This window comes from Pomacea canaliculata, linkage group LG2 (assembly GCF_003073045.1).
Source record: "Pomacea canaliculata isolate SZHN2017 linkage group LG2, ASM307304v1, whole genome shotgun sequence".
Taxonomy (NCBI): Eukaryota; Metazoa; Mollusca; class Gastropoda; order Architaenioglossa; family Ampullariidae; genus Pomacea; species Pomacea canaliculata.
This window is the reverse complement of record NC_037591.1, coordinates 5,787,536-5,804,619: the sequence shown is the minus strand read 5'-3', so window position 1 is coordinate 5,804,619 and position 17,084 is coordinate 5,787,536. Positions and strand designations below refer to the sequence as shown.

General features: G+C 38.6%; 1 protein-coding gene and 1 long non-coding RNA gene across 3 annotated transcripts; one reads left to right on the top strand and one right to left on the bottom strand.

Annotated features, from left to right (window-relative positions):
• Nucleotides 1-525: 525 nt before the first annotated feature.
• On the top strand, nt 526-5,318 carry LOC112557882. Of its 2 annotated transcripts, XR_003098008.1 has the most exons (5): nt 526-1,176; nt 1,708-1,781; nt 2,767-2,898; nt 3,905-4,060; nt 4,316-5,318. It is a non-coding gene; the product is annotated as an uncharacterized LOC112557882 (long non-coding RNA). The 2 variants fall into 2 exon arrangements; XR_003098009.1 differs by lacking the exon at nt 1,708-1,781 and having other exon boundaries at nt 4,316-5,317.
• An 8,719-nt stretch (nt 5,319-14,037) lies between these two features.
• Nucleotides 14,038-15,402, bottom strand: LOC112557764 (neuromedin-U receptor 2-like). The gene has a single exon (XM_025227791.1). It carries the CDS (start codon nt 15,322-15,324, stop codon nt 14,038-14,040), a length of 1,287 nt encoding a protein of 428 aa, XP_025083576.1. The 5' UTR covers nt 15,325-15,402.
• Between the last annotated feature and the right edge of the window lie 1,682 nt (nt 15,403-17,084).

The window sequence follows — 17,084 nt, the reverse complement described above, 5'->3', positions numbered from 1 at the left end:
CAAATAAAAACATTTATCAAATAATTATATGAGTCAAAACTCATGTTTAATTTACAACAGTTTATTCAATTTCACGCGGATTGCTGAGCTACAATAAAAGGAACAATAATGTTTAATGGCTGGAGAATTTTGGTATGTTGTCGAACATGACAATTGATGCTAGAAGAATACATTTTCTAGTAAAATATAATAAGCAGGTCAGTGGTTTTGAATAAAATAAGAGACTACTACACACACTGAAACAGTTTTTATCTTCTTTCTCTAGCAACAATTTGTTCTTAATACCCCTCTCCACACGAAATACATAATGTGAAATTTTACCTGACGATGGGTTTTACGTTGATGCTAGTAACTGCATCTTCTCTCCAGGAGACAATTAGTCTGTGGGGAGTGTGGGGTGGAGGCTGGAGTGGCAGGCCCAGATAGCATGGAAACATTATAAAAACGTTTAAAAATGGTTTACATGGTTTTAATAAGGTTTAGGTTTTATATGAAACATTTTAGAAACATTTTTAAAAAATTTACCAAAAAACATTTTAAAATGAAACATGTTTAAAACATTTTTAAAGTGTTAGAAAATAAACCATTTAAAACCTAAATGTTAAATAAATGTTTTATAAACATGTAAAAGTTAACGTCTTTCACTGCGCGCGTCATAAGCCCGCTGATGACGAAATTTTTTAAAACACCTCCAAATTTTATTTGCGTACCTTTGCGGCGTAGATACTGATAATCCTCACAAAAAACATTTTAAATACTTTGTTATATATTTTCTTATCACTAGGTTTGATATTCTAAAATCATTCGCAGTTTATAAAACATCTATGCTACGTAACTAAATATTTCCTATTCTCCTTAATGCGTGTACTCCCATGATTCCACGCGGCGCGAAATTTTGTCTGCTGCTTACGACACGCGTGCTTTGCTAAAAACATTGGGTTGTAAAACTCTTATATACCGTGTTCTAGTACAACACAGACTTAATGTATGCTTTTAGGTGTGATTTGTCAAACAAAGTTTTCGTTTTGAATAGTGCGCTCGTACATAATCTAAGACGTTAAGGCAACTGATGTCCAAATCATGTCGTACTACTGGACGAAGCGGAGTAAATAAAATTGTTGAAGCAGAGTTGGCGGAACAGAAAGAAAAAGACAGATCCGATACAAACAATGGAGTGTGAGTATCCGCTTTACAAATTTTACATTTATTATTGTTATTAAATCATGCATGTCTTCGTATATATGTGTGTGTGTTAACACCGCTACCATTACTATAGTTATGTACTACTTGCATTTGTTTTTCATTGCTGTACCATTATCTATGGCAGAAAGTGCGAAACAGTACCACTTTTATTGTATAATCATTTTTGATTATGATGTTTATTTGTTTGTGTTTTATTTTCTTAAAATATCCTTCATTGATGATAGTTTTATTTAATAACATTTTATTTCTATGGCATCATAACATTGCATACCAGAGAAGTAAATTGCAGTCAGTACATTAATCATGTCAGCTGAACAGTAATTGCTTGCTGTGTTTCCTTCATTCAGCATAATTCCTTGAGTATACAAGTTGGACATAAGTATATATGCAGTCATAATCTCTAGACTAAATATGACAAATAAAGTGAAAAGTTTAACCACTCCCACGACAAAAAGTTAGCCTTTCTGGGAAGGGTTCTTGAATGATGGTTTATTTTTTTTTCAGCATACAAATATGGCAGCAGACTTGCCACCAAGTAAGGTGACAAAACATGTGAAGGAGGGAACTCTGCCAGACAGGTATACCTAGACTCTGCATGTTTGCATTTTGAGTTCTTAGGGGTACTTTTATACTGTTTGTTCATTGTCACATATAGATATATATATTCAATAGATTGGATGTTGCATCAGCCTGGTTAATATTGTTTGGTCAGTCTATAGATACAGTTTCAAAGTATTGTTCCTATTTATTTTTTTTAAAAAAGCTTTGGGATATTGTCAGTGTCTTTCACATAGACCTTGCTTTGGGTTTATTGTGGTTACAGACTGGAACATACAGCCATATGACAATTGACATCTAAATGCTCTGTGATCTCAGTGAACAGACTGATTTTTCATGTAAAATTTGCACAGTATTGTGTGGTAAAACAGTGCATTTCATTATTCATGAAGTATTTTATAGCTTGAAAAGAAATTGTCTTTTCAGATGAGTATTTGGTTGTCAGACAAGCAGATGTTAATAGCTAGTATACAGCAAATCTTGAAACAATAGATTTTTCCTGTTTTAATTATAGAATAACAGAGATCAAGGAATTCATAGGTTTGGAGAAACACCTGACAAAATCAGCACAGATTCCCATTATTGTAATTTTTTCGAAAATGCTTGAGTGCTGTTAATGGGCATTTTGTATGAGTCCAGTAATTAGAATTTTTGTGGTCTGGAGCCATGAAATGAGAATTGCCGTTTAACAATAACCACGGCAATCCCAGCTCATCCTTTCAGCAGTTCATTTCAATTTTTCATGAGGGTAATATTGATATTATGATTGGTATAGCATAAGAATTATTTATTATTTTATTCTTCAATTTTTGACATAAGAAATTCTTAAATTTTCAAAACTTGTCATTTAAATGCACACTTATTAATATTTGGCATGCTTGTTAATTATGTTAGGCCGAGACAGCTCACAAAAAAGACTACTTTAGATCTCAGTCAGCACATGCAGCACCACCGCTGCCAGACTCACTACAACCAAAAGTGATAAACAACCATTTGTGCCCACAGGTGAATGCACTAACCACCAGAATATTGGCATCATCACGAGAGCACCCCATTGATGCTCTGCAAGGAGAACAAGAAGAGACAAACCTCAAACTGCAGCAGTAGAAGGCAGTATCCAGGGAGTGTCTAACACAGGTAATGTAGACAATTTTATATTAGGGCTTTTTTTTCTTATTGGTTTACCTATTCCATTTCGTTGTGAATTCCCCTTCACAATCTGATGTTGCAGATAGTGTTGGTTATACAAGAGTTACTGCTTCACAACCACCATTGATAGGCTTGTTCACCAATAGTATTTAAAAGTGAATTGTCCACTTTCAATCACTGTGCTGTATTCATGCTGTTGCAGCATTAGTCCAGCACATTCTCAAACAAGGGACAGACTTAAAATTGATTCTGCAGGAAGCAAAAGATATGCTGAATCATTTGACTGCTCTGATAAGCAAATACAAACCTGCTCTAGCACTCTGGCAGGAGCTGTTAGAGCTGCAAGGATGCCTTAATGATGACTCATGAATTACTTGCATGTGAAGCAGATTTCATTGTTAAAAGTCTTTATTGAAATAATTTGTAGTAGTTTATGTAAATTTTTACAGCGTAGCTTTACGTTTTTGAAAACCTTATGTTTTTGTAGGGAACACATTTGAGAAGGATCAGTTCTTGTGAATCTAACGTACACATATTTTGGAACATGATTCATTACGAGAGTTAGATTGTAAATCCAGTTTCAAAAGGTTTCAGCATCATATCTTTTATGGCTATTGGAGAATGAACCATTAGATGTCAGCTTTTTTGTGAAAGAGGTGCCCGCTGATTTATTTTCCGTATTCGTTTAAGGCAGGAATGCATTGAGAACATCCAAGTCTCAGGCTAGCAACATCATGTGGTCTGACCCTGCTAATACAATAACTAAATGTTTGACCAAATATCGCAGACTCTTGGCAGAAAAAAGGTTCTATGGGTTTTTCGGTTTTGTTTTGTAGGCGTGTAAATGTTGAGCATTTTGTGTATGGTTTAAGCTTAACTAGGTGATTTGTGAGCACAAATAATCAATGCCATGTATATTTCACTACACCCTGTCTTGCCTATGACATGTGGAATATTTTGACAGATGTGTTTACTGTTTCTAATGCATTTGCAGATCAGAAGCCTCTCTTGTGTGGGTGGTACGGATGCAAAGGATTGCCTGAAAAGGATCATGCGGCGAATCTTGGCCGACAAGGTTTTATAACTAAAGGCCAAAGAGGAGAAAAGTGTGCATTCAAGGGGCTTTCAAAGGTGCAGACCATGATATGCAGTAAGTGATGATGCATAAATATTAGTAATTATTATTATAAAGTTACAGATAAAGGATTTGTTTTTATATACATATTTTGAACCAAAAAGGAGAGGTGCTGATAGAAGTGCTTATTTTTGTATAATATAAATTGACATTTTTCATCACTAGCTCCACAGTGTGGTGTAGGACTTCTTTTAGTCTTTTTTTAATCTGCAAACCTATTAACCTTCTTTAATTTACAAATCCCAATTTTCCCATTTTTATTATCTTCAGAAGCCGTACAGAAGAACAATGGGTGCATGGAGGCTTCAGATAATATCATCGAAGAAAGCAGCAGCAGAAAGAGTCGGGGTAGAAAGCAGAGGAGAGAACGAAACTAAATGCTAGCATATTTCAAGGAAGTGACAACTGTGTTTCTGTGCCCTGTGAATTTACTGGAATATTATGGCAGAATTGTGTAGCTACGTTTCCTCGTTGGGATTTGGCAAAAAGAGACTTCCAAGAAATTGAAAGTAAAAACTGTGACATTGTTATTATCCTCATCTTCAATTAAGGCCAGGCACCTGAGGTAAAAACTTTTTAAGTTATTTAAATATGGCAGATAGGCATCAAAATTAACTCTTTGATTATTTATTACTAGTAATACATGTATCTCAGAAAATAGAGAAGACCGAAGATTCATAAATAATACCTCTTTCCGACCGTACATAAGAAAACCTAAAGCATTGATGACGATCACTTAGGTCCTTACAAATGCATGAAAGGTCCTTACCTGGCACCATCCCTGATTCCTGGGAACCCTGGAGAAGTGCAGCACCAACACGATATCCCTATTCTTAGTTATCATAGGACAAACTGATCATGTTCTAAATAAATTTCTTAAAGCCTCTTTACAAGAAGTACATGAACCTTGTTCAGCTTTGCTTTACAGAGTTTTGTAACACTAAAAAGCCTGGTTAATTGGAATGATATGTCTATTGTATAAGGATAGAGATTTGAATGTTGTTATCTACAGATGGATATAACCATATTTTTGTGTATTTTGTGCATCATTCAAATGTACATTTGCATTTCACTCTTTTTTATAGTAAATCTAAAGTTCTATTTAATTTTAGTTTAATTATTCCTTGCGACTCCCAATGGAGCACGGGGCCCCAACATCTCTCCTTTAATCATTTGAAATTGAAATATTTAAAAGTCTGTTCATTTAAGAAAATTCCTTTGCTTTCATTTATCACTGTTTAATTAATTCCTATACTTTTCTCTTTTTTCTTTTTAATGTATCATTGATTCATCGTTATCACAAATGGTCACCATTTGTTGTACAAGTAACATAAATTGTTATTGTATGATGTAAATGTTTTCTGGGTTTATTCTGAATGACATTAATTAAATATGTTTTCATGAAAAGGAAATGAAAATCTGTGTATGTCATTTCTTACCAGGTTTGAAGTGGAACTTCAGAGAGTATGTGTGGTTTAAAATTAAACGTTTTTAAAACTAACTTTAATGGGCATATTAAACGTTTAAAATAACATTTTCTGCAAACATTATTGAAACATTTTGCTTAAAACATTTACAAAAATACGTTTATAAAACGTTTAAAACTCGTTTCCGGAAGCTCTTAATTAAACGTTTTTAAAACGTAATTTTAATGGGCATAATTTACGTTTTATGAACATTTTGTGCAAACATTATTAAAACATAATGCGTAAACTTTTTATAAACATTTATAAAATGTTTCAATGCTATCTGGGGGGTGGCTGTGAGAGGCCGGAGCCTGAACAGTAGTCGGTTCGATAACCGTGTTGCGTAGCATACCCAGTTACCTTAGTTACACCATTTCTTGCCCCTTAGAAGGTTTGGTAATGGAAAGACAACGAGGGATAGGTAAATAACACGTCTCTTATAAAAACACTGGCCCCGAGATTAGTTCCCAACGACCGAATCTTGTTCACATAATCCTGTGAATTGTTACTTACCGAATATAAGAGCAACCAATAATGACTTGCTACACGCGTCAACTTTTATTAATATTATTGCTTTACTTCTGGACACCAAGCGAGCGACGGACAACGGTCGGCAGTTCCTCTAAAGGTTGTCTTCCAGTCTTCCAATAATGCTTGTCTGGAGTGATTGGCTGGTTGACTGGATGGTTGGTTTATAAATTTAATAAGTTGGTTTATTAATTAATAAGAAAGTGCTTTCGTACTATGTGTTAGTGTGTTAGTGTGTTTGTGTGTGTATGTGTATGCGTTGGGGTTAAAACGAAAGGGAGTAAGCAAGAAAAAGACGATTGTGACCACTGCGCTACCAAGTCACCCCTGCATTTGTCTCCTAGACCACTTCTTCGTTTTCTCCTGCCATTAGGTCTTATAATTACGCGACGACCGAAACTCCGAGACAACACTCAGACTGGACCAAGTGTTACCTTGTCATTTGTTTAACATGACAATTTTTGTGTCTAGAGCACCGGGCAATATATTTACCAAGTTCCACTTAATTCCTCAAAGAACTGAACCTTAACACTTCTTTAAATAAAAAAAAAACTTCAATAATATTTATTATCAAAATATAAAACTTATAGAAAATGTCCTTTGCTCCCTAAAATTCTTTGTAAATAACACGGATCAGGAAGAAAATTGACCGTTTTATGTTTCTGCCTCATAAATCCATGCACTCATCGATAATTGCTGCCATGTGAATATATGAGTCTTCTCACCTAATGTAGTATATAGCTTATTATCTGTTACATATTTTATAGCATATTAAACATTTTATTATATATTTTATTGTATATATTATAAAAGTCGATTTAAAATCTACAACACCGTGAAATGCGAAATTTTCAATGTCGTAAACTGTGAAAGGTGTAAATGTTTATAGAAAAAACTATTTTCAAAACCAGACCTTACTGCGAAAATAAAATTGTTATCATTAACAGAAATAATCCTGTTGGCCTCCTGGGAACAGGAAGTAATACGCTCGTGTAACATTATACCTGATTCATCCCAAAAAAGAATTATTCAAATATAATAATTTCTGGGTTGAATGGCGTATAATTTATGCAAACGTGACATAATTTGATTTTTTTATCTTCTGGGATGAGTGCCTAGCTGCATGAACATTTGTGCATCATAAAAGTTTGCATATGAGTAATGAAATCTCCATATTTAGTCTCCTGATTATTGGTGGGAAGAGCATGACGGTTCTTGTTGTGTTTCTTATGAGAGATTTAATGATCTTTAGATGGTGAACGGGTTCGATGGGGAAAAAAAAGAGCGACCTATCTTCATGCAGCCCGGCGCAGGTCTAGAAAACTTCCTATTGGCAAGTGCAGACAGGCATTTGTCAAAATTTGACTTCACGCCGCCTTCGTGATTAAAGATTGCCCCAAAGGACAGAGAGAGGATGGTGTGAGTGGATGGAGTGGAGAGTGTGGTTGTACAGTCTGGTCGGCGAACACAACAAAGCTCTTGGTGTCGCAGACAGATCAATAGCGGTCCAGAGGCGGAAGTTGACTTGCTGAGGGCAGATCCACACTGAGGTCAATGTTTTGGGCGAGCCAGGCTGGTGACAAGAGTCCGCCCCGAACACCAGAGAGAAATGATGGCGCTACTGTCGTCGTCTCAGGTTAGAGCAAGCCTCCCTGAATACAAATGAGGTCTTGATGTCCTCGGAATTTTCGCAGCTAAAGAGAGACTGCCACTGGATGTCTGTGTAGGGGGCTGCAGGTGTTGTGAGTTCAGCAGCCTACCGGAAGTAACGTGACCTGCTTAGTCGGGTAGCGCATGCGCACTGGTTTGTCTGTTTCTGTTTAACTTGCTATGATAAGCCTCTAATTTGAACCCGTAACTTTCTAATTAAAGCACCAACGATGAATAGTCCTCCTAGATGTACACTAATGAGCTAATCATAGATATCCAGAACAAAGCAAAGAAAGCAAAATAAAAAACCCAGATGAATTATATTTGATAGAAAAAAATGACAAGTGATTCCGGGACTATCGAAAAAAAAAAATCAGTTACTTTTTTTTGTAAAGTATCTTCATAGAGGTAGAGAGAGAGAGATAATTTTATAGCTGTCGGTAGTGTCAAGCTCCAGGAGTTGAGTCCTCCCTCCGACATGCAGGGGGAGCTCGTGTGCCTGAACAAAGCTCATGTCATCTAAGCTGGCAGACAGAAACTCGAAGGAGTTCGCACGCAATGCAGTGTCTTCGACTAACTGTCAACTATCCCCCGTTGCTATAAAATGCATCTCATGCCGAGCGATAACAAGGCTTCGCACTGACATTTTAAACCTGACTCTGGCTTACTCGTAATCCGCCCCTTCCCTCGCTGGTCCCAGTGACTGGCTAGCATCGCGAATTTCTGTGACTGCGCATGACCGGAATTTCCGTTGCAGTGGGCTCAGTTGATTTATTTGTACTGCAAAAGAAAATGGGACTCGGTTACATTATGACGATAATGGCGATAATAAACCGTTTTGTAGAACTACCTGACCACACGTGCCGCATGCCCACGTTTCCTGAGTGAGGAAGGAAAATAGTCAGCGCCACAACGAAGATATGAAAATTTTTTTTCAGGAGACATAAATCAAGCATTTATGATCATTTATTGGCTGTGCTGCTTGTGAATGCTGTTATTTTCAAGCAGATTGAAGACCTCTGAAAATGGACGTGTTTTTGGAAAATTGCATTTCTTTTGATTTATTATTTTTCTTTTTCCTATTCACTCTAAGTGGAGCATAGGGCCACATTTTGATTTATTGCAGCGGGTTTATTTATTTAAATAATCGGCGTGTAACCTAACATTATTAATGAGCAATCTATATCAAAAGACCAAATGTCTCACGAAGCAAACAAACGCAAGAACAGTTGGAAGAAAAAATAAATTTCTGCGACAGAGGTCATTGACACATACTCCGACATTACACAGCTCTCCTGGCTGCAAAGTATTATTATTTACCTAGGTGTTAATATTACATTAACAAAAGAAAAAAAAAAAACAATCGTCACCTTCAAAAATGAAGAATGTGAATAGCAAACAATAGCAGCAGTTAGAATCCTGACCTGACCGGAGCTCGAGTACGAAAAAGATATGTTGGCAATAATCTAGCAGGAAGAAGAAACACGGAGAAAACAAAAAATCGGGGCAGGGGGTTAAAATGCAGGATGGGTGGGGTTAGTTGCCGGGAAACTTCACGACAAGCATGGCCTCCTTCCGCGTTGAAACTTCTCTACGGGAACTTACCCAGTCATTGATCTTTTCGTCTATAGATAAAAAATGGAGATAAAAGTGAAGTCATGTCAGACAGGGGCTTTCTCATTTCCATTTCCATTCGCATCATGAAGGTTTTTTTTTTCTCAAGGAAGTTCAGTAATTAATGTGTTTGTATTTCAAAAGAAGGAACAGATTATAGAAGAGGGTTTTGTGTAATTTTGTATCTTGGGAATTCACTGTCAACTGTTGTCTGTAACAGTTCATTTCTACAGTGTTCTCAATGAAATGTTAAAGGGACAATGAGGGTAATGTGTAATTTTGACAGATTCAAATTAATACAGCTAACAATGAAGTTTGAGATAACTTACATTGTTTACATTGGACAGATAAGTTCTGGAAATCTTGAAAGGTCCTCCTTAATTGGGTAAAGTTGTGAAATCAGCTCTGAAATATTCGGAGCTTCGGAGGTTTGAAGCAGTTCACAATAATTGGGAAGATATGAACTTTGGCATGGATGTACACTTGAGTTATCTTCTCAACATTTGAGGCAGCGCCATCCTGCCACCATGACACTCAATCACTCGGGTTCTTACATCCGTCCATCGTCGACCGTTTGTCTTTCATCTTGTCCTACCATGTGTCTGGTCGTTTGTTCGTACGTCCATGAGTCTGTCCTAAACGTTCGTTCGTTCATTCGATTCTCCATCCGTTTGTCTGTATGTTCATTCGTTCATTTCTTCGTGCAATGCTAGTTCCTTCTTTCCGTTTGTTCGTTCTTTCCTTGTCCATTTCTTCATACTTTTGTCCATTTGTTCATTCATTCTTCTCCCAGTTTGTCCACTGGTCATTTGCTGATTTTTTTGTTCACTAGTCTGTCTGTTCATTCATTCTTTTGTTCGTTTATTTGTTCATCGCTTTGTCAGTTTGTTCGTTCTTTTATCCGTCCGTCGGCTCGATTTTGTTGGTCCTTTTGTGTTTTTGTTTGCCATTGTTTGTCCGTTCGTTTTTTTGTCGGTGTGTTATTCTGTTCGTTTGTCCGTTTGTTAGTTCGTTCTTTTGTCCATTCGTTTGTTCGTTCTTCTGTCTATTTGTCCAGTTATTTGCTCTGTCTTCCGTCCAATCCTTTGTCCGTCGGTCTATCTGTCCTTTCGCTCATTTGTTCGTCATTTTGTTCTTTTGTTTTTCCATTATACGTCCGTTAGTGTATTTTTCTATCCGGTCATTTGTCAGTCACCTTGTAAACAAGTTTCTCTGTGAGAACTTTCTCGTGATACTTTGCGATGTGAGTACTTCTCAGAAAAATAAAACAAAGAAGACGATTTATCAGAGAATACAGCGATAACATGTCGTCCGAACACATTATTTACAATCGTTTAACGCGTCCAAAACAGCAACTAAAACCACTAACCACCCACACAAATTAGAAACTTAATTTTATCTTAAATGTGCGCATTGCGCTAATCAGAAGTATTGCTAAGACATAAGAGCTAATATAATACTGCTCCTGAATATTTGGTTTCTTGAAAATTTCCTGCTCTGAGATAAACGCACCCTGCTTAGAGTTCTGTAGACATTGCAAAGGTTTGAATTTTTACCTGCTTGAAAGTACGCAGAAAGCCGAAATCAACGAATTCTGCATTTCGAAGTAGTCAAAAAAAAAAAAAAAAAAAGCCACAGGACCTTCTCACATAGTGAATGGACAATCCGTTCCGAGAGTTTTCAGAACTGATTAAGACACCCTTTGCCCTAGTTTAACCAAAGTCGCCTTGGGGCTGTATGTGGGATATGAAGTCAGAGGAAGACAAAATAGTTCTTTGATGACAACACCTTGTCATCCGATAATCATCGACTCGGTTAGTGCTGGTGTGCGTAGCAGCCCACTGGCCAAAATCACGTGGCTGAAACTACACACTTCGCAACAAATACCGCTAACATCTCGCTTCACCTGGTGCACCTGGTAGATAAGCTTCACAGCCACCTGCTGGACAAGCTTCAAAGAACTTAGCAAAAAGGCCGACCACACTGCACCAACCCTCCGTTCACTGCAATGACTGCCACCTCTAACCAATAGAGACCATAGGTCCTGCATGTTGCCTTCATGATCTGGTCCCAGAATACCAGTCTGAGATGTTGGCCTAGTAGCCAAGTCTGTTGCTTCAGTCTGCTTATGTGTACGTCCTGCATGTTACATGGCAGCCTTTGTCCTTTGTCTTTTCCTTCTCCTTTCAGGTGTATGGAGTGCATTCCCCAATCGCTTCACACGATATTCACCTTCGACACTTTTGTGGATAACCTTAGGCTCTCACGATTGACTCAAGTAGCTCCTTTTCCTGTCATTTCTCGCTCCTTATTAACACTTTTGTTTTTATAGTTTGAAGTCTGTTATTTTATCAAGTCCTTTGCTGCCCTTGTGTTCAAGCGAATTGAGCTTACAGCCAAACGGGAAATATTTCATTTTTGTTTTAAATTATTATTAGTAGTAGCACTTGCCATTACGTGCAGCCTTCTGACTATCTTGAGGTAGGCACTTTGAAAAGTTTGCTCGTAAATCTGTACAGTGGACAGCAAGTAAAAAAGCAGAAAACACTGATGTCCACGTCTGTAACCAGTCCTGAATAGAATACAAAAGTCTTGTCCGTCAGCAATCCCTAAAAAACCCCTAAATATCGACCCTGTCAACAGTTCTGAATAGAACAAATGCTCGCCTTCCTTAACAGTCATGAAACAATTATATTAATTTTTAAGTCTGTCCAGCATTTCTGCATTAAGCACATAAATATTCATACCTGTCAATTGTCATAACTAAAACACAAATGTTCTCGTCTGAAAGATTTTGTAAAAAATAACAAACAAACTCACAAATGTTTATATCTGTCAACAGTCCTGAATACAACACAAATATGTGCACGTGTGTTAATTGTATCAAATATAATGTAAATGTTTTCGTCTGCCAACAGAGTTGAATACGTGTTCACGCCCGTCAGCAGTTCCGAAAAATAAGTTTAACATCGGTTAACAGTCCTGAATAGAACACATTAATGTCAGTTGTCAGCAGTCCTAAAAGACAATTAAGTACTTGTGTTCTTCATGAAATAGAAATCATACTTGATTTTAGTATACAACTTGTTAAATGTAATCTACATTATGATGTCCTAACGATCATCAGCCAGGTGGAAGATATTGTCAGAGGACGTTGACAACTTTGCCAACCGGGTTCTGATGTACATCTCCAGTCGTCTGGGTGGAAGTAGTCTATCTTCATTTATTGTAATCATCAACTGGTGATACTACTGGGTAAATTCACGAAGCTCCTCTTCAAACTTCTAGTTATGAACTTCCACTTGTTACCACTACAATGTGGATCACAATGTCAAGAATATTTCTATTTAACGAGGCAACTCATTTCTTTGATAGGTGTCTTGCACCTGTCATATCGGCTTTAAATATACAATATACTGATTTGCATGGTAGCTTCTGTCAAGACTGCAACAGGAATAGTTATTTCATTAGTTCTCTGTTCAATAATATGTTCAAAGGAATACAGGCAACGTTTAGTGTTTCACCAGACATAAAATTGTTGCTTTTTCTGCGTTTTTGAAGACTGGGAACTTTGCTCACATAAAAGAACAACAAACACAAAGCCTGGAAAGTTAAAGATGAAAGAGTGAGACCGCGAACAAAAAAGTTTGGATAAAATCGTTACAGAGTACCGTTGTAAGATTAGAGAGAAGACATACAAAAACTAAACCAGGATCACGCAGGTAACCTGAAAGGGACGGTTCATCTTACTGACCAAGAATCAGTCTGTAATAGTGTCAAAGCAAAACCGATGTCTGACAGGAGTTGTCTAAAATTCTCAAGTGACAAAACGTGTAGACTAGCTGCTCGCCATTTTCCTGTCTTGTCTACAGGCTGCAGAGAAAAAGAAGAGAAAAGATTATTATTTTATACAAGCATTCAGTGAATTTAGGAAAACTGTCATCCGCGTAGAGAGACCGGGTTGTGGTGGTAGTGGTGGTGGTGGTTGTGATGGTTGTGGTGGTGGTAGTGGGAGTTAATAACAGTCGTGCGAGCAGCACACGATCGTTAGTCGTCTGGGTGTCGGTCTCCCAGCCTGAAGCTCGATAACCGCCATTTTGCCTTGCGTCCTTCCTGCACTCAGTCTCTGAGGACTGTCCTCCCTCCTCCCCTTCGAGAGTGGGAACGAGAAAGAATGCACGATACAGTTTTGAACATCGTGCACCCCCCATCGTCCCTGTCATTGGCGACAGCGATTTCTGTCCCCACCTTGGTCGTAAATTACTTCTCTCCTTTCTTTCCATAGCGGTCGACAAATAAATAACCACATCAAGGTGTTTCCTGGAACAACAGCTCGTCAGAGGGAAAAAGGGAGTGGGCTAAAGGAGGCATTATAAAACCTATAAATACATAATCTTTAAAGGTCTACAACTGAAGTCATTTTATAGGGAACTGTTGGTACTAAGCCCACATACCGTATCCGTCACTAAAACAAGGATGGCTTGATATTGCAGTGGTCAACACTCGCCGTTTGTCATCTACTAAACTACTGATCCTATTTTAAATATATAACCGTTGTCCTCAGAATATTTCTCTCTCGAGGTGAAACTCGGAAAAGTTCTTCAGGTACTTACGTCCCTGTTCAATCATAGCCTTCTCCCCAATAGCACGAAATTATCACTAGGTGGAAGCACTGGCAACCATATTAACCAACCAGACAACCAACCAAACAACCTTCACTAAAAGGTGAAGCAATTATCTTGTCGCGGGTGGGACATCAGGTTTTGAGAAAGCTGCTGACACCACCGCAATGTTGCAAGCTACTCTCGTTGAAGCTGTCGCTAACTTGCGTCCAGATAAACACTGACACATGTCCCAGAAGGCAGCGCGATACCTCGTGCCTATGGTGAAATAGATGACAGTGTTGACAGAAGAGTTGACGACTTCCATGACGTTAGAGGCGGCGATGGCTACCAGGAAGGTGTTGCAGAACTTTCCGACCGGCAAAAACTCGGGGATGAATGTTCGGAGATAGGATATGAATACTGAAAGGGTCATGCAGGTCACGTACAGGATGCTGATTGCGACCAACGTCTTCGTGACGGAAGTGTCACTCGGCCTTGACCTTTCCGACAGCGAGGTGTCCCGACGCCAACTTAACGCGCGACGGAGTTTCGTGACCGTCACGCACGTCGTCACCATGACGACGAGGAGCGAGAGGGTGGGCACGCCGAGGACGAGCTGGTGGTTGTAGAGGGCGTCGACGAGGAGCCGATTCTGGACGTAAAATGACGACAACACGTTGACCCAGCGGGTGGCGTTGGTCTCGGGGTCACGCACCTGCACGGTGGAGTATTTCAGAAAGAACAGAGTAATCACACTACACATGTAGAAGAAGAGAGCGACGAGGATGTAAAGCAAGCGCCTGCTGCTGAAACAAGCCTTGACTTTGAGCGGCGCCACGATGCACAAAAACCTTTCGACCGAAATGATGGTGACCATCAAGCTGGAAAAGTTTAGGAAGACGTAGTACACGCCGTAGAAACTGTTGTAGCGACTCTTGCTCCAGAATTCTGCGAGCTTCTGGTCGAAGAAGCCGATGACTGGCGAGAACTTGTTCAGAAGGGTGAACAGCAAGAAGCAGACGTCAGAGGCTGAGAGAAAGAAGAGACACAGGTTGATGCGGTTCCCCAGCCCCTGCCGCTGGAACACCAGGCAGTTGACGATGTTGCCAGCAATGCCGAGAAGTTCCAGAGGAATGGTACCCAGGAAGAGAACGTACTCGATCAGGACCCTCGTGTCCTCGGTCACCAGATCCTGTGGACTGGAGCACTGCCGAGCGACTGTCGTGTCCACTGTTGGTGTATCATTGACATCTTCTGGATAGGATTCGTTGAACCTGTGTTTAGTGCTGGCGTACTCAGCTATCGTGTTTATAGTACTAGTGTACTCATACGCCGTGTTTATAGTGCGTACGTTCTCATTCAAGTTGTTTACAGTGGTACTGTACTCGCTCACCGTTTTTGATGACGTGGAGCGCATCTTTGCTGACCAGTACAGGTAAAGAATCGTCAAGGCATTAGGTCACTCTTGTGTTTACCTGGTGGTATAGAAAGTAAACATAATCGTCACTGAAACAATTCCTCTTCGAATTCAGCTCATGTAAAGGATGCTACTTTTAGATATCAGTCCCTTCGTCACTTCCTGTTTTCTCAACAACTCCAGGTGTGATTAAAAGAAAAAAAACACATTAATATAATATTTCTCGTTCCTCTTTATTATGAAATACCACCGGAATATGTTTTTGTGAAAATATAACTAAAGTCTCATGGTAAATCAGAAACTAGGGATATTAGGACAAGACAACAAAACAACTGACGCTGTCGAAAGAACGACAAAGATTATTTTTAGCTCCCTCGTCTCCTTAGGGATTATAGTCTTAGTGAAGTAAGTTCTAATTAAAGGAAAATATATGCAAATTGTCTTACCATATCGACATACTGTCTAACATTTTACAGAACTGGGCGTTATCCTCCCTTCTTAAAGGCGACAATGGGAACTAGACTGCTTGTCGGATAACTCAATCATATATACTCTCAGGCTTCATCGACTTCTTTGCTTTATTTTTGTCTAATTTTCTGTTTTTTACCCAAACCATGAATCATTTTCGCAAATTTTTTCGATGCCATCATTTTTTGTTGTTTGCATCCTCGCGAACACCTTCACTCTATTCATCCGCCCACAACACGCACTCACGCACGTACGCACGCATGCACACACACACATGCACACACTTAAACACACACACACACACAGGTACACCTAGCTATCTTTACTCTAAGGACGACATGGTACCCTAAGTGCACCGATGCTCATCATTAAAACTTTAGAAACTTTGCAAGTGTTTTCCATAATTATTACCAACAATTTTCTCAATTCCCCAAGGGCTCTCTGCTGGCAGATTTAAGAGATTACAAAGAGGAGGTAAAGATTGTGAGAAATAAAAAAAATTTAAAAAATCCTTAGTTCTTGACCTCTATTTTCTTCTTTTCTATAAGATAAACAAGTGCATGGTTTGAAAAGAATATTGAACATTTATTTGCGCAGCTGAAAATCTTGTTAATTTTTTTTTAAATGACAAACTACAAAAAGATGATTATGTCGTCTGTTTATTTTCCTTTACATTTTCTTGTCGAAGTGATCGTCATGTTTTGAAGTGGAAGGGAACAATTTCTCTAGCAGGGCGAAACGGTTAAAAAATCTCATTTGCTTGTTTACTTTTTTCTCTTGTTTTTAAAAATTAATTTGACATTTTAAAGGAAGACTTGTTGCATTTCAGAAGGCACATTGATCTACAAATACATATTAATGTTTGTGGAGCAGGGAGTGTCTTTGCTGCGTGGTGCCGGAGATGTGAGACTCCACTCAATGCTACAGTCGCCTGATGGCCATGTCTTCCAGTAAAATCTCTTCTTCGAAGATCAGGTCCGTCACCACGTATGGTACAGAAATGTTTCAGGACTGAAGCTGGTAAAAGCGGTAATTTCTTTGGACTAAAGGAGAAAAACAGACATTTTGTCTAGACTAGAATTTCTGCAGCCTCTGAGAGAGAGAGAGAGAGAGAGAGAGAGAGAGAGAGAGAGAGAGAGAGAGAGAGAGAGAGAGAGAGTTAGAGAGAGAGTTAGAGAGTTAGTTTAATGTAGTTGCCGCGGTTAGTTCACAGTTATTCTACATTAAAGAAAGTTTCAAACAGCATGTAGTTTAGGATACAATGACTACATAAAATGCGAAAACAGAATATT

Excerpts from the sequence above, each read along its gene's own strand:
- LOC112557764 (XM_025227791.1), bottom strand. The coding sequence starts at position 15,324 with ATGCGCTCCACGTCATCAAAAACGGTGAGCGAGTACAGTACCACTGTA.